This window comes from Heterodontus francisci, chromosome 30 (assembly GCF_036365525.1).
Source record: "Heterodontus francisci isolate sHetFra1 chromosome 30, sHetFra1.hap1, whole genome shotgun sequence".
In the NCBI taxonomy this organism is placed as follows: domain Eukaryota; kingdom Metazoa; phylum Chordata; class Chondrichthyes; order Heterodontiformes; family Heterodontidae; genus Heterodontus; species Heterodontus francisci.
The window spans coordinates 10,941,370-10,963,409 of record NC_090400.1 but is presented as its reverse complement, the minus strand read 5'-3'; the positions used below and the strand labels follow the sequence as shown (position 1 = coordinate 10,963,409).

The 22,040-nt window shown below is 42.7% G+C and overlaps 1 protein-coding gene across 1 annotated transcript in view; it reads right to left on the bottom strand.

Moving 5' to 3' along the window:
• Positions 1–649: 649 nt before the first annotated feature.
• Positions 650–22,040, bottom strand: part of mdh2 (malate dehydrogenase 2, NAD (mitochondrial)) — a 33,634-nt gene continuing 12,243 nt past the window's right edge. The window contains exons 2-9 of the mRNA XM_068010093.1: positions 19,396–19,564; positions 16,296–16,379; positions 14,044–14,153; positions 7,355–7,480; positions 4,575–4,652; positions 3,605–3,704; positions 1,881–2,032; positions 650–970 (exon numbers count right to left, since the gene is read on the bottom strand). Of these exons, the coding sequence (XP_067866194.1) occupies positions 839–970; positions 1,881–2,032; positions 3,605–3,704; positions 4,575–4,652; positions 7,355–7,480; positions 14,044–14,153; positions 16,296–16,379; positions 19,396–19,564 (951 nt within the window). The 3' untranslated portion in view covers positions 650–838. The remainder of the gene's footprint in view (positions 971–1,880; positions 2,033–3,604; positions 3,705–4,574; positions 4,653–7,354; positions 7,481–14,043; positions 14,154–16,295; positions 16,380–19,395; positions 19,565–22,040) is intronic.

The window sequence follows — 22,040 nt, the reverse complement described above, 5'->3', positions numbered from 1 at the left end:
ATCTGACACCAATCTTATCGTAGATTTTGGTTGCATTTTCAAATTCTATTCTGTTCCAATCTCAGCCCCTATTTGCAACAGAAGGACACAATGGCCTTTGTATGACCACCACAAATTGTAGTACAGACCCTCTCCCATCTAAGAGTTGGCTACAAACTCTCCCAACAAAGGGAACAAAAAAGGAGGAAATCCCAGTCATCTTGTTTCTGGAAAACGGCTTCAAAAGTGTACTAACCTCACTGTGCTATCCAGTTTTTCCCCCTGTAGATCAGAAGATATGTTTAACGGCTTTTAAAAATGAGTTACTTGTGTCTCAAAATGTATGATGTGGGACCAGAAAAATAAACTAACAGACTCTTATTAAGATGATGCAAGTTTATGGCCTGCTTAGCAACAGCAGCAACTTACATTTACATTATGTGTTTAATGGAGAAAAGCATTTCAAGGCACAAGGAAAAGCCCAGAACTCCGTTTCCAAGTATCATATATTCCAGCTTTGGAAATCCTTCAGACAAGATATTTCCAAAAACTGAGCATGTATGTACATTTAGGCCAAGTTGTAGGAAATCCTGTTACTTAAACAAGTTTTAAAAATGCAACACATAGCACAAGATTGATTCATTGGAAGAAATAAAAACTGTACACGATGTTTGAGAAATGGTGCTAGTATTTTAATAATGAGCTTAGAGATCTGCCATGGCAAACTTGAGATTTAAAAACTGCTAGCAAACAGCACAGACATACAGCAGTGACCAACATGATGGGACGGTCACGTGTTGGGATGTTTGCAACAGGTTGGAGTTTTTCCCATTCTGTACACATCAATGCAACCACTCAGTTACTTCCTGTTCTTCACAAAGTCCTCTCCTTTCTTTATAGAGCCCTTGAGTTCACTCATAGCTTCAGCTACCAGCTTCTCTTCAAAAGCAGATAGTTTGCCTAGTCCAAGATTCTTCTCAATGCCATTTTTCTGGGGAAAAAAAAGGATTAAAAAAAAAATTACATCAAAATTAGAAAACTAATTCAAAAACAGTGGACAGCTTAGAGGAATGTGATGCATTCTAGCTGACAATACTAGAGTGAGAAATCTTACAAGAGTAGAGATACATAACATTACACAAAGGCAGACAGATCAGGAAAGTCTTAGGCTCATTTCCTGCTCTGCCAAGTTGGCTGATCTCAGCTAAGACAGCAATTGGATGCTATAGAGTTGGTCTCATCATCCCTGGGGAAGATGATTGGGTGGGAGACTGGGCATGGTGGGCAGTGGTGATGGTGGCTGGTGGGAAGGAAAATAAGTTTCATTATTTCAATTACTAACTGGGTCCCTGCTTGAAAGCAAGTGTGCATAAGACATGGAGAACAGGAGTGGTCTCAGCTGTGATGCCCTCAACAGTTAAGTTGCGCAGCACCACAAACCACCTAGGCACACACAAGATGGACCATTTAGGAGAGCTCATGGTGACAATGGAGTTGTACCTCTGCAAGAGTCAGTGCCTTCAGTGGAGGATGTGGAGAGTGCACGAAGTTTGAAAGTTTAAAATGTCAAAAGGCAGCCTAGACATTTTATATAGAATTTCTGCACCCAGGTCATTGTGCAGGACTGTAGGCAAATGTCACCATTAACCAAGTTTTACAGTGGAAATGTCTGCTTTGCTCCTCTGAACCACATGAAATACATAAACAGGAAGCAACAAGTAGACCTTTGCAATTTCAATTCTAAAAGGCAACAATTCTAGCACAATAGAATAAATCAGATTTAAATTACACAGCTGCTTTCAGATGCCAAGCATTTGCAGTTTTTAAACGAGAAAAAAAACAGGTTTGATTATTTAAAAGCTGAGCAATCTTCCCAGTCCATAACAATATACAAAACTCACCCCAAGAAGCAGAGGTGTAGAGAAATATGGCGATTCAGTTTCTTCAGATCTGACAAATGCACATTCCACCACTCCTTCTTTACCATTCATTGCATCCAAGAGCGAGAAGACAAACCTGGCACCGGCATAAGCCATGGACAGGGTGGCAGAACCTAAATATTAGATAGAAGATTCAAAACGGTCCTTAAAACCCACAATGCATACAACCATCTGAACATGCACTAGTTAAGAACCAAAAAATAAACCTTCCCTCGAATACAAAAAGTAGTGAAAAATTAATGTACAAACAGCAATGGCACTTGTAAATCAAGGGTCAAACAAAAACCATCTGTATTCTATGTTCTAAAGAAAACCCATTCAAGTTGTTTTTATTCTTTATTTGGGATGTGGGCATTGTTGGCAAGACCAGAATTTTTTGCCCATCCCTAATTGCCCTGGTCAGTGAGTGGCTTGCTAGACCATTTCAGAGGGCAGTTAAGGGTGAACCACATTGCTGTGGGTCTGGAGTTACATGTAGGCCAGACCAGGCAAGGATGACAGATTTCCTTCCCTGAAAGACATTAGTGAACCAGATGTTTTTTTTTTTAAATGACAAATCGATGATAGTTTCACGACACCATTACAGAGACTAACTTTCAATTACAGATTTTTATTAATTAATCTAGGGCATTAGCCTGTGCCTCTGGATTACTAGTCCAGTGACATTACCGCTACACCGCCTCCCCCCTTGAGGGTGCTTCAGTTTGCAATTTCCAAGTCACGAAGGACAATATGGCGGCCAGATTCTGTAAATCTCCAGTTCTCCAGTACTGTTCAGTATGCTGCCATTTGACTTGTCCTTCACACCCTTTCAGCCACCAAGCTTAGTTGTTTTCAATTTTCAAAACTTGGTGTCCATCTCAAACTGAAGCACAGTATTGTTGCTGACAAAGATAGCAATTGGTTCAGGTCATATGCTGCATTTATTATAACACCTGCACACAGAAAAATATCCCAAGCTACTTCTCTTATAAATGGATGTGGAGAAGAAATATTAGGAGTCACTAAAAGCTTGGTGAAAGAGGGTGTGTTTATGGAGGTAAAACAAGGCATGGAGAAGGAAGAATGGAGTACCATTTACAACACAGGAAGAGAAGCAAGAGTGCTCAGCAGTTTAGTGGGAATGGGGCTGAAAGAGGAGATGGGTGGGGGAGAGGCAGCAGGGACGAGGCAGAAAGAGAGTGAGAGACAGAAAGATAGATAGGTGTGGGTTCCAGTTACCGGGGGTGGGGGCAGCTCAATGGATGGTCTCAGTCTTGCTGACTAAATCCCCGAGCTCCCAACACTTGGAGAGGAGGGTGGAGGGGGCAGGGTCGAAGGGTTTAAAGGAGACATTTGGTGAAGAATGGTGCTCTCCAGGATTATCTTGGAGTGGTTCAATCTTGTCCGAACTTAACATTCACCTATTCTGAAATCAGTTTCCAAATAGTGATGAAATGCAAGTTTTTGATTTGATATTCACATTGCACCAAATACTATCAAACCGAATTCCCAGCAGTCATTATCTGACAAACTCAAATTCAATCTTGGGTGTAATGCAGTTGCATTCAACCCAATAGCAAAAAAGAAGCCTGTGCATACACTAGGATTGAGAAATCGTTAACAAAATCCCATAATGGAGAGATTGGCTAGCAGGATGATACTGGGTCTGTATCTCTATAAATGGCTTATAATTACAAACAAACCTGCTCCAGCCTTGGCTTTAACGACCTCTGTACCAGCCTCCTGGATCCTGCCTGTCAGGGCTTCTAGCTTATCCTGGGGAAATTCCACTTTAGGATTGCACTAGAATCAAAACAAAATGGAAGCACTGTACTCAACTGCTCATGTACTATTTGGATAAAGTTAATTCTTTAGTGAAGTAAAATTAAAATATATTAATGCACTTGCTGATCTGGAAGGAATTAAATTCATCGAAGCCATTAAATATATTTCTTTTAAATACAAGATCAGCAAAACCTGTTTGTTTTGGTCAGAGTTAGATTTCCTAGTCGACTCCAGATTATCCAGTGACCACAGCTGAATGGTTCTAGCACTTGAGCAGACCTTATTTAAGATATTAAATTTAGACATCCTTCCTTTGCAATTATATCCTGGCCTTGGAGAGCCCAGTGATTACAAAGTATTCTGGTGAAGTAACCTTGCGTTATATATTCTGGAGCTTCAGGTCTGACAGGTGTTTAAAATAATGAAAAGAATTGATAGGTTTAATGGAGAACAGCTTCCTTCCAGTACAGCTATGAAAAGGGGGACAATATATTTTAATCGAAATTGAATGTGGAATGCCACAGACTGGAATCAATTAGGTTGTTAAAAAAAAAAATATGTAAATATATTTGCAGAAAGGGGAAGTAACTGAATGACTGACCTACCATAGTTTAAATAAATGGAAAAGCAGGCTCAATATGTCAAATGAAAATTCTGTTCATTTTAGCTTTCAAAGTTCCAGTTTTCAGCCCCATAACCACAAACTTCAATATTCTCAAATTGTATGTGAAGGTGTTTTTTGGGATTTATTTTACTGTTAGTTCAAGAGAATCCTCAACAATCTATAATGATCCACAGCTGCCATATTTAGGACTTGCTTCCCACATGTAGAACACAAGTACCAGACAGCTGGCAGTCACCTGTAGTTTTATCTTCTCGCCTGCTTACCTGAGAGATCAAAGGGATGATGGTCTTTCCAGCATGGCCTCCAACTACTGGGACAGACACACGTGCTGGGTCAAGGCCCTGCAAACAGATGGAAAGCACAAAGCTGAAAATACACTTAATGGAAGCGAGTGAACTAAACCAATGCATCATCACAGTAGCAAAACGATTATTTAGCAACCAAGAAATTTGAGTTTCAAAACAAAAGGCAGGGGACAGTTAGTCATCTGGTAATTGACAATGCTTTGCATTCAAAAGTTAATAAACTACATTGATGGGTGTTTTATTCTAGATAACCAGGCAGTGAAGGATAGAACTGGAGCCCAATCTTTACACATTTTAAGCTTTTACTTAGAAATATACGGTACAATTAAATGCTCAATTACTATATGCTTAACAATGGGTGCCATGACTGGTTTGAAACATTAGTGCATGTACAAGTTTTGAGGAATGTGCAATTTCAAGCAATTACCACCGTTTTGCATGGTGGAAAAATTCTATGCAATAATCAGGCAATTAAAAATGCTAAGAATGGTTTGCAATTCAAGGCAGCACCTTTTTAATCCAGTCTTTACAAGTAGCCCATAATAGGAAATCTGTGAACAACCATTTCATAACCACTGCAAAGAATATGAACCATCTTTACGAACCAGTTCACATATTGCGCTACAAGTTTCTTGCTATAATTTTTTTGGCTTCTATATCATTTTATCTGTAAAAAAAAAAGTCCAAACTAGCATAGCCTTTAGGTTAGTCTAGCAGAAAACAACATATGAATTAGGAACAGGAGTAAGATACTCTGCCCCTCGAGCCTGCTCCACCATTCAATAAGTTCACGGCTGAACCTATTACTCCACATTCCCACCTATCCCAGATATCCTTTCATCCCCTTGCTTATCAAGAATCTACCTCTGCCTGAAAAATATTCAAAGACTCCGCTTCCACCACCTTTTGAGGAAGAGTGTTCCAAAGACTCACCACCCTCTGGAAAAAAAAAATTTCTCCTCATCTCGGTCTCAATTGGGCGACCCCTTATTTTTAAATAATGACCCCTAGTTCTAGATTCTCCCACAAGAGGAAACATGCTTTCCACATCCACCCAGTCAAGACTCAAGATTTTATATGTTTCAATCAAGTCGTCTCTTACTCTTCTAAACTCCAGTGGATACAAGCCTAGCCTGTCCAACCTTTCCTCATACGACAAGCTACCCATTCCAGGTATTAGTCTAGTAAGCCTTCTCTGAATGGCTATGCTTACTTTTCTACTTTGAAGTAATGGGCATGCCACATATTTTCTGGTCAACGATTCACTGGAATGGAAGTATTAGACACAAGTTACCCTAACCCATACACAGCAAAGAATAAAGATACAGGCTTTGGTGCATAAGGAACTTGATCTGCTAAAAGAAATGGGTCTATCCATGAATCTGAAAAAGGTGTTAAGTAAAAGTCCAATTTATAACATGGTGCAAATGCTAAATATTTCATTTTAGAACAGAGGGAAAGAAAACAAGCAGAGGAGAACACACAACTAGATAGAAATTGAAAGCAAAATACTGCGGATGCTGGAAATCTGAAACAAAAACAAGAAATGCTGGATTCACTCAGCAGGTCTGGCAGCATCACTAGAAATTGACTTGAGCATTTTGCGAATTAACAAAACTTGCACCAGCAGGAAGGAATATTGCTGATGTCAATGTATCAAGGTCTAGAAAAGAGTCAACACAAATGCAATGTCATGCAACCTTTTAAAAGAGCAGTCAAACTGGCCCATCGTACCCGCGCCCCCGCCAAAATCTTTGTATTTGAACACACTCCTCTCTTCAAGCAGGCTTAACATGCTGCTTATAGAATCTACAATAGACAGTAGTTCTGGAAGTTGAACATTCCAGTCTTTTGTGCTTTATAACTTTATGAATCCAGTTATGGTGCAGAATAGAATGATGTTTAATAATTAAGATTCACTGGAAAAACTACTTTCAGGAACTTTTTACTGCAGTTCTTTTATGAGTTCTGTAATTCTTCACAGCAAATCAGGTCCTTTATCTCTTTCAGCTTGGAGCACTGGCATCTCCAGCACCCCAACCCATTCCTGCCCCCAGCTGAAGTGGCTTAGAAAACTCAAACATTACACTGCACTTAGACTATATGGACCGAGTTACAAAGTTTAGGCAGAGCTTGTTCCAGAAAGTGCCTACTGTCATTCCATTATTTAAACTGTAATAACGGCTATAATTTCTATATCAGCAACTTAAACTAAAATTACGTACTCCTGCTGAAAATAATCGAACCTTAGAGAAGACAACAGATAAACAATGTATAAATTACTCAGATGGCAAGTATCTTAAAGTAAGCTGGGATAGCAAGAATCTAAACAAGAGTTTTCTTTTTGGTCACTTGGTATCTGGGGTGTGCTAGAGAAAGAAAACAGAATATACAAGTTTAAGTAAAGCACCGAGAGACCAAAGTTACAGTCCCACTAGCACAAGATCCTAGGTACTTGTCCTACTATAAATTGATTATACCAATTCTTGTCAAAATGCCCTTAGTCCTGGTTTCTCTAGTACATTCCTCTTTTGATGGAGAAAGGATAAGGAATGCAGAATGGTATTGGTTTAGTTAAAAGACATGGGTCTACAATTAAGATAAAGCCAAAAAAGAGCCAGATTACAGAACATTGTTATTCCAGATGCGTGGAACAAAATACATCCTTGGACAAAATGTCAATTATTTTCTTCAATGCATTGTGTCCAAAGGTATAGTCCATCCTATTTCATGTTTACCTTCAGCTCACCAACAAAGGTGTTGGCTCTGACTATATCCAATGTTGTCACACCAAAGATTTTGTTAGGGTTGTAGACTCCAAGTTTCTTGAAAATTTCCGATGTGATTGGTATTGTGGAGTTCACCTTGAAAAATGAAAAAGAGTCTACTTAATAATGGGAATGTTAAAAATAAATTACAGCCAAAACATAAGTCAGCATTCAGTGCAAGACCCCATAATGATGTGCCGAGGTTATGCTATCTGCACACAGTATTAGATGGACATTCTTGGAATTTCAGTCAGAAAAAAAAAAAAATCAGCATTTCCTTCCAGTAAAGATGTTCAAAACAAAGTGTGCAATTGTCATCAGTTGACCATTGGGGAAGAGAACTGCACTGTTACTCAATTATCTATATGCTCCATGCAGTTGAAGTAGTGCTCATCACAAGATATTTACAAATGAGGGACGCACTGTTTTTTTTATTCATTCATGGGATGTGGGCGTCGCTGGCCAGGCCAGCATTTATTGCCCATCCCTAATTGCCCTCGAGAAGGTGGTGGTGAGCTGCCTTCTTGAACCGCTGCAGTCCATGTGGGGTAGGTACACCCACAGTGCTGTTAGGAAGGGAGTTCCAGGATTTTGACCCAGCGACAGAGTTCCAACTCAGGATGGTGTGCGACTTGGAGGGGAACTTGCAGATGGTGGTGTTCCCATGTATGTGCTGCCCTTGTCCTTCTAGTTGGTAGAGGTCGCGGGTTTGGAAGGTGCTGTCTAAGGAGCCTTGGTGCATTGCTGCAGTGCATCTTGTAGATGGTACACACTGCTGCCACTGTGTGTCGGTGGTGAAGGGAGTGAATGTTTGTAGATGGGGTGCCAATCAAGCGGGCTGCTTTGTCCTGGATGGTGTCGCGCTTCTTGAGTGCTGTTGGAGCTGCTCCCATCCAGGCAAGTGGAGAGTATTCCATCACACTCCTGACTTGTGCCTTGTCGATGGTGGACAGGCTTTGGGGAGTCAGGTGGTGAGTTACTCGCCTCAGGATTCCTAGCCTCTGACCTGCTCTTGTAGCCATGGTATTTATATGGCTACTCCAGTTCAGTTTCTGCTCAATGGTAGCCCCTAGGATGTTGATAGTGGGGGATTCAGCGACGGTAATGCTATTGAATGTCAAGGGGAGATGGTTAGATTCTCTCTTGCTGGAGATGGTTACTGCCTGGCACTTGTGTGGCGTGAATGTTACTTGCCACTTAATAGCCCAAGCCTGGATATTGTCCAGGCCTTGCTGCATTTCTACTGACTGCTTCAGTATCTGAGGAGTCACGAATGGTGAACATTGTGCAATCATCAGCGAACATCCCCACTTCTGACCTTATGATTGAAGGAAGGTCATTAATGAAGCAGCTGAAGATGGTTGGGCCTCGGACACTACCCTGAGGAACTCCTGCAGTGATGTCCTGGAGCTCAGATGATTGACCTCCAACAACCACAACCATCTTCCTTTGTGCTCGGTATGACTCCAGCCAGCGGCGGGTTTTCCCCGATTCCCATTGACCTCAATTTTGCTTGGGCTCCTTAATGCCATACTCGGTCAAATGCTGCCTTGATGTCAAGGGCAGTCACTCTCACCTCACCTCTTTAGTTCAGCTTTTTTGTCCATGTTTGAACCAAGGCTGTAATGAGGTCAGGAGCTGAGTGGCCCTGGCGGAACCCAACCTGAGCCTCACTGAGTAGGTTGTTGCTAAGTAAGTGCCGCTTGATGGCATTGTTGATGACACCTTCCATCACTTTATTGATGATTGAGAGTAGGCTAATGGGGCAGTAGTTGGCCGGATTGGATTAGTCCTGCTTTTTGTGTACAGGACATAACTGAGCAATTTTCCACATTGCAGGGTAAATGCCAGTGTTGTAGCTGTACTGGAACAGCTTGCCTAGGGGCGCGGCAAGTTCTGGAGCACAGGTCTTCAGTACTATTGCCGGAATATTGTCAGGGCCCATAGCTTTTGCTGTGTCCAGTGCCTTCAGTCGTTTCTTGATATCACGTGGAGTGAATCGAATTGGCTGAAGTCTGGCATCTGTGATGCTGGGGACTTTAGGAGGAGGCCGAGATGGATCATCAATTCGGCACTTCTGGCTGAAGATAGTTGCAAATGCTTCAGCCTTATCTTTTGCACTGATGTGCTGGGCTCCCCCATCATTGAGGATGGGGATATTTGTGGAGCCACCTCCTCCAGTTAGTTGTTTAATTGTCCACCAGCATTCTCGGCTGGATGTGGCAGGACTGCAGAGCTTAGATCTGATCCGTTGGTTATGGGATCGCTTAGCTCTGTCTATCGCATGCTGCTTACGCAGTTTGGCATGCAAGTAGTCCTGTGTTGTAGCTTCACCAGGTTGACACCTCATTTTGAGGTGTGCCTGGTGCTGCTCCTGGCGTGCCCTCCTGCACTCTTCATTGAACCAGTGTTGGTCTCCTGGCTTGATGGTAATGGCAGAGTGGGGGATATGCAGGACATGAGGTTACAGATTGTGGTCAAGTACAATTCTGCTGCTGCTGATGGACAATAGTGCCTCATGGATGCCCAGTTTTGCATTGCTAGATCTGTTCGAAATCTATCCCATTCAGCACGGTGATAGTGCCACACAACACGATGGACAGTATCCTCAATGTGAAGGCGGGACTTCGTCTCCACAAGGACTGTGCGGTGGTCACTCCTACCAATACTGTCATGGACAGATGACTCAGCGGCAGGCAGATTGGTGAGGACGAGGTAGAGTATGTTCTTCCCTCGTGTTGGTTCCCCCACCACCTGCCGCAGACCCAGTCTAGCAGCCATGTCCTTTAGTACTCGGCCAGCTCGGTCAGTAGTGGTGCTACCGAGCCACTCTTGGTGATGGACATTGAAGACCCCACCCAGAGTACATTGTGTCCTTGCCACCCTCACTGCTTCCTCCAGTGTTTCGGGAAGCTTGGATAACACGGGATATTGTGAGCCTAGGCAAAAAGAAAAAGGAAGCATTTGTAAGGGCTGGAAGGCTAGGAACAGATGAAGCACTTGAGGAATATAAAGACAGTAGGAAGGAACTTAAGCAAGGAGTTAGGAGAGCTAAAAGGGGTCATGAAAAGTCATTGGCAAACAGGATTAAGGAAAATCCCAAGGCTTTTTATACATATATAAAGAGCAAGAGGGTAACCAGGGAAATGGTTGGCCCACTCAAGGACAGAGATGGGAATCTATGCGTGGAGCCAGAGGAAATGGGCGAGGTGCTAAATGAGTACTTTGCATCAGTATTCACCAAGGAGAAGGACTTGGTGGATGATGAGCCTGGGGAAGGGAGTGCAGATAGTCTCAGTCATCTCATTATCAAAAAGGAGGTGGTGTTGGGTGTCTTGCAAAGCATTAAAGGTAGATAAGTCCCCAGGGCCTGATGGGATCTACCCTAGGATACTGAGGGAGGCAAGGGAAGAAATTGCTGGGGCCTTGACAGAAATCTTTGCATCCTCATTGGCTACAGGTGAGGTCCCAGAGGACTGGAGAATAGCCAATGTTGTTCCTTTGTTTAAGAAGGGTGGCAAGGATAATCCAGGAAATTATAGGCCGGTAGGGAAACTATTAGAGAGGATTCTTCGGGACAGGATTTACTCCCATTTGGAAACAAACAAACGTATTAGCGAGAGACAGCATGGTTTTGTGAAGGGGAGATCGTGTCTTACTAATTTGATTGAGTTTTTTGAGGAAGTGACGAAGATGATTGATGAAGGAAGGGCGGTGGATGTTGTCTACATGGACTTTAGTAAAGCCTTTGACAAGGTCCCGCATGGCAGACTGGTGCAAAAGGTGAAGTCACACGGGATCAGAGGTGAGCTGGCAAGATGGATACAGAACTGGCTCGGTCACAGAAGACAGAGGGTAACAGTGGATGGGTGTTTTTCTGAATGGAGGGATGTGACTAGTGGTGTTCCGCAGGGATCAGTGCTGGGACCTTTGCTGTTTGTAGTATATATAAATGATTTGGAGGAAAATGTAGCTGGTCTGATTAGTATGTTTGCAGATGACACAAAGGTTGGTGTCGTTGCGGATAATGATGAGGATTGTCAGAGGATACAGCAGGATATAGATCGATTGGAGACTTGGGCGGAGAAATGGCAGATGGAATTTAATCCGGACGAATGTGAGGTAATGCATTTTGGAAGGTATAATGCAGGTGGGAGGTATACAGTAAATGGCAGAACCATGAGGAGTATTGACAGGCAGAGAGATCTGGGCGTACAGGTCCACAGGTCACTGAAAGTGGCAATGCAGGTGGGATAAGGTAGTCAAGGCAGCATTCGGCATATTGCCTTCATCGGTCAGGGTATAGAGTATAAAAATTGGCAAGTCAAGTTGTAGCTGTACAGAACCTTAGTTAGGCCACACTTAGAATATTGCATGCAATTCTGGTCACCACACTACCAGAAGGACATGGAGGGTTTGGAGAGGGTACAGAGGAGGTTTACCAGGATGTTGCCTGGTCTGGAGGGCATTAGCTATGAGGAGAGGTTGGAAAAACTCGTATTGTTTTCACGACGGAGGTGGAGGGGCGACATGATAGAGGTTTACAAAGTTATGAGTGGCATGGACAGAGTGGATCGTCAGAAGATTTTTCCCAGGGTGTAAGAGTCAGTTACTAGGGGACATAGGTTTAAGGTGTGAGGGGCAAAGTTTAGAGGGAATGTGCGAGGCAAGTTTATTACAGAGGGTGGTGAGTGCCTGGAACTTGCTGCCAGGGGAGGTGGTGGAAGCAGATACGATAGCGACATTTAAGAGACATCTTGACAAGTATATGAATAGGAAGGGAATAGAGGGATATGGGCCCCGGAAGTGCAGAATGTGTTAGTTTCGGCAGGTATCAAGATCGGCGCAGGCTTGGAGGGCGGAATGGCCTGTTCCTGTGCTGTACTGTTCTTTTGTTCCAAGTGGTGTTCAACATGGTGGAGTATGGAGTCATCAGCTGAGGGAGGGCAGTAGGTGGTAATCAGTAGGAGGTTACCTTGCCCATGTTTGACCTGATGCCATGAGACTTCATGGGGTCCGGAGTCGATGTTGAGGACTCCCAGGGCAACTCCCTCCCTTCTGTATACCACTGTGCCACCACCTCTGCTGGGTCTGTCCTGCCGGTGGGACAGGACGCACCCGGGGATAGTGATGGCGGTGTCTGGGACATTGTCTGTAAGGTATGATTCCGTGAGTATGGCTATGTCAGGCTGTCGCTTGACTAGTCTGTGGGACAGCTCTCCCAACTTTGGCACAAGCCCCCAGATGTTAGTAAGGAGGACTTTGCAGGGTTGACAGGGCTGACTTTGCCGTTGTGGTTTCCGGTGCCTAGGTCGATGCCGGGTAGTCCGTCCGGTTTCATTCCTTTTTATACACTTTGTAGTGGTTAGGTACAACTGAGGGGCTTGCTAGGCCATTTCAGAGGGCATGCAAGAGTTAACCACATTGCTGTGGGTCTGGAGTCACATGTAGGCCAGACCAGGTAAGGACAGCAGATTTCCTTCCCTAAAGGACATTAGTGAACCAGATGGGTTTTTACAACAATCGACAATGGTTTCATGGCCATCATTAGACTAGTTTTAATGCCAGATTTATTAATTAAATTCAAATTTCACCTTCTGCTGTGGTGGGATTCGAACCCATGTCCCCAGAGGAATACCCTGGGTTTCTGGGTTACTAGTCCAGTGATAATACCACTACATCACCGCCTATCCCTAGCATCTTAGCTTGCGCATTCAGAATGGAGACCTCTACTCCCCATTAAAGGCCTGCCACCTGACCCAAAGGGACCCGACGACATGCGTCGGGTCGCTCTTCCGGGTCCAGCTTTTGGGCTCGGGTCCGATTTAGATCTGTCAGATTCCAGTCGGGTTTTTTTTTCCTGACCTGAGCAGGCTTTTACTCCTCATCTCCCCTGCATCATCTGTTTCTTGAATGAGTCCAAGGCTTTTCCTACTGCTAGCCTGCCCAGAAAACCTTTAAGAAGAATTTCTTCCCAATAAGTACCAAATTACTTCACTTTTAGCCCATCCCTCCTTGTTCTAGTTTCAACAAACCTCAAAGTGTTGCTCCTAATTATAGAAGTGTACAGATAAATGGTATAAAGCTTCTGGCTCAGTCACCTCCATTCAAAGCCAACAAGCCCCAATTTCTAGTCTTTCCTCAAAATTAAACCAGAGATCAGATATGTGGCTCAGCATCAACAGAATGGCTCAAATGTTTCCCTTCTGTCTTGATTAATAGAAACTGAACATTATATTCAAGGCCAAGTCTCACCACGACACTGGAGAAATTTACCATCATGGAATCAGCTATATTTGTGGCACTGAGCACACACCTCACTAGATGAGTAGTGGCTCTGGGAATATCGTGTAATTGAAAAATATCACTCCCAAAGTATTTTGTTAAGGTGGGTGTTCAGTTAAAGAGATAAATACTGAGTTGCTGCAGTTTCAAGTGGATAAGAGTCCTTTGAGGAGGACATTATGACTTATGATTAGTGTTCCAATGCCATCGCACCCCCATCTAATTTTAGGAGCTCTTTCTAGAACTCAGATCATTGAAGGCAAAAACACAATTCAATTTTGCACAAAGCATTTCTGGAACTGAGTGAATGAGTGCAGTCAAACTGCAGTGGCTGATGCAAGGTTTGGCATTAGCAGCAAATAGTACAAACTTACAGGGTTGGAGACGATACAGATCATGGCCTCGGGACAGCTCTGGGCACAGGCCTCCGTCAAAACTGCAACTATTGTAGCATTAGTGTTGAACAGATCATCTCGAGTCATGCCTACAAGCAAAAGGAATTTCAATGTTTATGTTGCTTAACAGCTTATGTAAGGTGAAGATAATTAACCATCCTTCCCCAATCTTCTATAGGCACAAAATATATAATTTGTTCAATTAAATGTTTTGAATTAATTCATCCACACCAAGATGTGACTTATTTTCCTATACTTTAGTTGTGTGATACAGTATTAAGTTATTGGATAAGCCTTTGAGAACTGGAAAATCCAGTTAACAAAACAGGGGAAAAAACCCACAGGTGTATTGAGAAAAATTTACATATTTTAACAGTGATTACATTTTGAGAAAATGCATACTTAAACAGCAATCACAAGCAATCCATCAAATCTACAGAAACTAAATATAATAGACAGTGGTTATTTATCTGGCTTTGAAGGTACATTTTTCCTATCAACTAGCGATATGTAAAGTCTCCAGCAGAAAAATAGAGTCAAGACAAGAGAGAGAATGTGACTGCCTGCAAATTGGGTTAACTAGCCCCAACTCTAAATTGCCATGAAATATTCAATATAGCCTCATCAGGAATAAGAATAAACATAGCTAGATAGTATGTAGACAGAGGAGGATTTCAAATGAGAAATTAAAATAAAAAAAGCTGATGGGCTGTGCTAATAAGAGAATCACTAAAATATAACTGAACAGATTCAAAAAAACTTTTCCAGAATATTTTAATAAAGTGGTACACAGACGGAGATGTGGGTTCCGTGATGAAAGATCAGATGTATTTTCTTAAATTAAAATGACCATATTTCTAATTCCTTTGGAAGAGTTCAAAGCTGGTCCACTATTATTGTCACATTAATTTTCTAACTACATGCCAGGGGGAAAAAGACATCGTTCAGCTGACTGGATTTCAGTATAATGGAAAGATTGTACATCACAGGCTGGTTACGTACGATTTCACTTCAAAAAAAGGTGGATGAATCACCACTTTCCACACAAACCACTTAAATGGTGGGTGACATTGTTATATCATTAAATTCACTAATTACTGTTCACCCAAGGCATCCTATCCTGGGATGCAAGAACACTGGGAGTGATACTTCCCTGTGGAACCTGGAAAGTATCTGGCAAGAGTCCATAGTATAACAATTAATATACTCTAACATTTTGGTAAGAATGATACTGTGCCTGGTGTGGGCTACATCGCTGCTAAGATATTTCTATACCGCAGCATTCCATGTGAAATTTGGACTGGAACAAATTTAAACTGAGTTGCAGAGGACAATTTTTGCCTTTGTGGGTAGAGAAGCCATACACAATTTTGCCTGAAGTTACTACATCTGAAATTGCAGCAGAAATTCTCTCCTTGCCGTGCTATTTTAGATTCCCAAGGAGGTTTTAAACCATACATTCTTTGAGGGACAATGGTAATTTCATTTGCAGATTCCCATAAGACAAGCATCACAAAGCAAGCTTACAGATAGATATAATCTGTGAGGAACTTACAAATAAAGGCATAATGTTTGTCTAGTTATCTCTAATGGCTGAGCCATCAAAAATAATTTGCATTTATAAAAAGGTAGCCAGGTGTACATTGCATTAGCAATTCCTGGGTAATGCAGATAGTGTGTATCAGTGCCCATCAAAATGACATGCAAACATTTTCCTCCACTGTCTTCAGTCTGGTTTGGCTGACTGAGACCTCAGGCTGCTATACATACAGGAAGGTTTTAATAGTATCTGACCACTTGCATTAACCATTCAACTTTCTGTAGTGGCACAGAGACAGACTCCATGGAGCTATGCACCTATGTTACAAAATCATCCAAGTCAGAATTAGAGGAATTGGGTAAAGCATGTTGAAATGTTCCTTTAGTCTCAAACAGTTTTAAGTTAAGCACCAACAAATTTTTAAGATTTGTTTTGCTTCTGCATAAATAGACACTGTACATTTTGTTTCATCTGAACTATATGGTCTATTAATGGGCTTTGTCACCTGATCAGTGTGACAGCGATGATGGGAATCCTCTACATCTTTCAATGCTTAACTGCAGAAAAGAATTTGTTAATCAGCTTTGTAAACTCATTATAACAATTATCAGTTTGAAGACTTATAACGCCTGACTGAGCAAGGCTGTAGCCCAGTCAGTAAAAGATTAGTCCTCAACATTTAAGTACACACCAGGTTTCCTAGGTACTCCGGCAGGAATGACTACCAGCTCGCATCCTTTCAAGGCATCAGGCAGTTGTTCAGGGCCCAAGTAACCTAGGGATAAACAACATTGCAGTGAATGCTTTATCATGCAGAAACAAAAACATAAAGAAAGACTTACATTTATATAGCATCTTTAGTGACCTCAGCATGTCTCAAAGCAATTTACAACCCATTAAATACCTTTGAAATGCAACCACTATTGTAGGAAATGTGGCAGGTATTTGCACACAACAGGTTCCACACACAGTAATGAGAATTACCAAATAATCTGTTTTAGTGATGTTGGTTGCAGGACACTAGGGAGAAATCCCCTGCTCTTCTTTTGAACAATGCCATGGGATCTTTTAATGGTCAATGGTCAGGGCTTCAGTTAAATGCCTCATCCAAAAGATAGAACCTCTGACGGTGCAGCACTCACTCAGTACTGCACTGGAGAGTCAGCCTAGATATTGTGCTCTGGTCTCTGGAGTGGAATTTGAACCCATAACCTTCTGATTCAGGACCAAGGCTGACATCCTCACAAACAAAGCTGTAAACAAAGTCTGAAATGAATGGAAACCACAACAGAGACTTTTCCTCAGAATATTCATCCTTGATGAAATGCTTTGCTAAGGCCAATCAGATTATAGATTAGCCTTATACAAGTACTGCTTGGGCTAGCGAACCCCTTCACCCGCCTCCAGTATACTCTCTCCACCTGGACCCCTCCCTCTAGCCTGTTAACCACTGAGAACTGTGGGTGTGACATCGGCCGTCTCAATTTCTCCGCTCCCCTCACTCATTCTAACCTGTCTCCCTCCCAGCTTGCTGCACTCCTTTCTCTCAGGTCTAACCCCAACATTATGATCAAACCTGCTGACAAGGGTGAAGCTGTTGTTTTCTGGCATACCGACCTCTACCTTGCAGAGGCTGAGCGCCAACTCACAGACACTTCTTCCTACCTCCCCCTGGACCATGACCCTACCACTGAACATAAAGTCACTGACCTCATCACTCCAGAGAGCTTCCCTCTACAGCTTCCAACCTCAGACCCACAACCGCAGACAACCTGCTTCTACCTCCTTCCCAAAATCCACAAACAGGTCTGCCCTGGTAGACCCAGTGTTTCAGCCTGTTCCTACCCCACTGAACTTATTTCTTCCTATCTTGACTATCTTTTCCCCCCTAGTATAGCTTCTTCCCACCGACATCCGTGACTCTTCTGACACCCTACATCATTGACAATTTCCTGGCCCTAACTGCCTCTTCACTATGGACATCCAATCTCTCTACACCTCCATCCCCCAATAGGTCAGTCTGAGGCCTCTCCACTTCTTCCTTGAAGTGAGGCCCAATTAGTCCCTATCCACCACCACCCTCCTCCTCCGCCTGGCTCACATTGAATAACTTCTCCTTCAACTCCACTCACTTCCTTCAAATAAAAGGTGAGTACCTTTTTACATGTCTTTTTGTAGGTATGTCAAACATTCCTTGTTCCAGTCCTACTCAGGCTCCCTCCCCAATTTCGTCTGCCAGTACATTATGACTGTAGCTGTGCCGCTTCCTGCTCTCACCTAGAACTGGAAAACTTCTTCAACTTTGCTTCCAATTTCCATCCTTCTCAACAGTACATTGTCTATCTCCGACACTTCCCTTCCTCGACTTCTCTGTCTCCATATCTGGGGATAGGCTGTCTACTAATATTCATTATAAGCCCAACACCCACAGCTACCTTACCTACACTTCCTCACACCCTGCTTCCTGCAAGGACTCCATTCCATTCGCCCAGTTTGTCCGTCTCCGACACTTCTGTTCTGATGATGCAAACTTCCATAACAGTACTTCTGAAATGTCTTTTTTCCACAAACAAGGATGCCTCTCTCCCCCCCCACCCCCAACAACCAGAGGATGACAAGGCCCTCAGCCGTGTCCGATCTATTTCCTGCACTTCTGACCTCAACCCTTCCCCTCCCTCCCAGAACCACGAGAGGGGTCCCATTGTCCTCATTTTCCACCTCACTAGCCTCCATATACAAAGGATCATCCTCTGCCATTTCCGTCACCTGCAGTGTGATGCTACCACCAAATGCATCTTCTCCCCCCCCACCGCCCCCACCCCAGTCAGCATTCCAAAGGAATCATTCCCTCTGCGACATCCTAGTCCACTCCTCTATTACCCGACACCTCGTTCCCTTCCCATGTAGTCGCAGGAGGTGTAATACCTACTCTTACCTCTTATCTCTCTCTTCACCATCCAACGCCCCATACACTCCTTCCAGGTGAAGCAGCAATTTACTTGTACTTCTTAAAATTTAGTATACTGCATTCGCTGCTCACAATGCAGTCGCCTCTACGTTGGGGAGACCAAACGCAGATTGGGTGACCGCTTTGCGGAACACCTCTGCTCAGTCCACAAGCATGACCCTGAGCTTCTGGTTGCTTGCCATTTAAACTCACCACCCTGCACTCATCTGTCCTTGGCCTGCTGCAGTGTTCCAGTGAACATCAACACAAGTTCGAGGAACAGCACCTCATCTTCCGATTAGGCACGCTACAGCCTTCTGGATTCAAAATGGAGTTCAGAGCATGACTGGCCTTTTATTATTATTTTTTAAACCATGTGTCTGCCTTAAAATTGGTTTTTCATGTTGTGCTTTTGGACAGAGCTGTTCATTATTCTGTTAACACTATCTGGACTAATGCTTTGTCTTTCACAACAAACATTAGCACTCCCTTTACCTTTGTCCCTTGACAGCTTTGTCATTTAATCTCTCCTGCCCTCTGCCCTATCACACACCTGCCCTCTTGTTCCCTTGCGCCCCCCCACCACTCCCCTCGCTTCACTTGATTAAAACCAATTACATTTCTAGCCTTTGCCAGTTCTGATGAAAGGTCACAGACCTGAAACTAACTCTGCTTCTCTCTCCACAGATGCTGCCAGACCTGTTGAGTATTTCCAGCACTTTCGGCTTTTATTACCGCTGGGCTATTTATTTTCAATAAACCTATTAAGCAGTTTGATATTCATTTATACACATTATAATCACTTCAGCAGCAGTGAACATATTCCTTTAAAATGTGTACTCACCAGCAACCTTTGCCCTGGTCTCAATGTGGCTGAGATCAGCTGCAACACCAGGTGTGTGAGCAATATCATACAGTGAGAGTTGACTCACAAGAGGGCTGTTCTTCAGCAACAGAGAAAGAGGCTGTCCAATGCCACCTGATGCACCTAATACTGCTACCTTGGCATTGTTCTGTGCAAAAGAAATAAGATGAAGTGACAATGAGAACAGCTATCATGCAATACGAGTAATTAACACTACTAAAAGGTCATGTTAATATTTGAACATTAGTGGAGATTTTAGCTCTGCAAAAAAAAAAGTCCCACTGCTATAACAGTTCAACCATTTGTTAGCTCACGTTCTACTTTCTGATCGAGCTTCTTGCAAACACCCACCCTTGGACCCATCACCATAAACCCATAGTTAATACTTCTACCAAGCCTGGAAGCCTAAAGCGCAACCCTGAAAGGACAGCTACACATTACTGCACCCTATTTGCATCCAGTTCTAGTTACATCTTGAAGCAAACATTCTTTATTTTTGTTCTCGGAATATGGACATTTATTCCTGTTCCTAGCTGCCTTGAGAAATTGATGGTGGGTCACCTTCTTGAACTGCCAGTAACAGTTTAATACAACCGAGTGGCTTTTTGAGCAAATTCAGCAGGACAGTTAAGAGTCAACCAAGTTGATGCAAGACAGGAGTCACATATCAGGTACGATAACATGTTTCCTTCCTTAAAGGACATTAATGAACACATTGTAAAACTATTGGATTGTCGTAAAAGCCCAATCACTTTTACGAACGCAGTTTATTGAAAATTCGCAAACTCTCATGATGGGATTTGAACCCTCACTCGCAGGATTATTAGTTCAGGCCTCCGGATTACAAACCCAATAACCTATCCACAGTGAGATACAGAAGTGGTTAAGTGAGTTTAAGTAACCTTAATAAGGAATGTTATAACATAGGCTCTCAACTATTTTATACCTTACTGTGGATGTGGGCAGCAATACTTGCTTTTTTTTTTAAAAAAGCTGCTGCTTTAACTTTTCTTGTTTTAACTACTTGTGGGTCCTCAGAGCAGCATTCCATCTGCTAGTTGAATCGTCTCTTTTAAAGTTCATGTAACCTTACTTGAACAAAAACATCTGTGCAATTATCTCAGTGATGTGACAATCAACACACACTTCCATCCCTGCCTGCTCACAAGTGTACTTAATAGATTTGGCCAGAGACTGTACCTGTAAGGCACTGATGAAAGGTCACTGACCTAAAGAACATAAGAACTAGTAGTAGGAGAAGGCAATTCAGCCCCTCGAGCCTGCCCCGCCATTCAATACGATCATGGCTGATCTCATCTCAGCCTCAACTCCACTTCCTGCCCGTTCTCCATAACCCTTCAACCCATTACTAATTAAAAATTTGTCTATCTCCTCCTTAAATTTACATTAACTCTGCTTCTCTCTCCACAGATGCTGCCAGACCTGTTGAGTATTTCCAGCAATTTTTGCTTTTATTTCAATTCTTGGCCTGCCTTGCTGTGAAATCCTAGAATAGCTGAGATTCAGTCCATCCCTGCCCACCAGACCACGATAGTATGTTAACAGTTTTTTGAGAATAACTGTTGAGCAAAACACTCCATAGGGATGTGGCGCTCAATAAATTGTGGATGTTACTCAGGCTCTTTCCCAACTCACTTTAATCCTTTTCATACCAAGTCAGTTTCTACTGGCAAACCTGTGCTCCTCTATGATCAGCAGCCTACATCTTTGTGCATGCTCTGAATGGGAATAGCATAACATAACAGGAGGAGTAGGCTCTTCAGCCCCTCAAGCCATTTAATAAGATCATGGCTGAATTGATTGCGGCCTTAACTCTACTTTCCTGTTCCCCCCATACTCCCCTGTAGATCAAAAATCTGTCTACCTCAGCCTTGAATATGATCAACGACCCAGCCTCCACTGCTGTCTGAGGAAGAGAATTCCAAAGATTAACAACCCTTAGAAGAAATTCCTGTTCATCTGTCTTAAAAGGGAGGCTCCTTACTTAAAAACTGTGCCCCAGTTCTAAATTCCCTCACGAGGAGAAACATCTTCTCAGTCTCTACCCTGTTAAGTCCCCTCAGAATCTTATGTTTCAGTAAGATCACCTCTCATTCTTCTAAACTCTTTCCACAGAATTAGCAATCACCCTTTTACTACAGTATTTTTTTTTTTAAAAACACTGAAGGTTGCACAGACTACCCAAATACATCTACTACAAAAAACAGAAATCATTCAGATTAAAACCAGAAACTGACTTTTTCAAGAATTATAAATTGCGATGAAGCAAAAAAAAAAAAACTGGTGATACAAGCGATTAAAAACTGAATCAGATTGCAAAGTTTAAATGGCTGCTTCAGAATGCATTTCTTAAATACATCTGTAAGACTTGAAGAAACGTCCTGATGTCATGCTTATACACGAATGAGGAAATATCCCTGCCCTGACCATGCAATCCAGTTGTCACATGGACTCAAAGGATGAAAAAAAGAACATACCTAATATACCCAGATCTCCATGACAGATTGCAACACAATTAAAAGGAACAATTTTCACTTTTAGGCAAGAAACCCAAAACACCAACCTGAATTTTATTTGGGCGCTGCTCTCTGCGACGGTGTCCT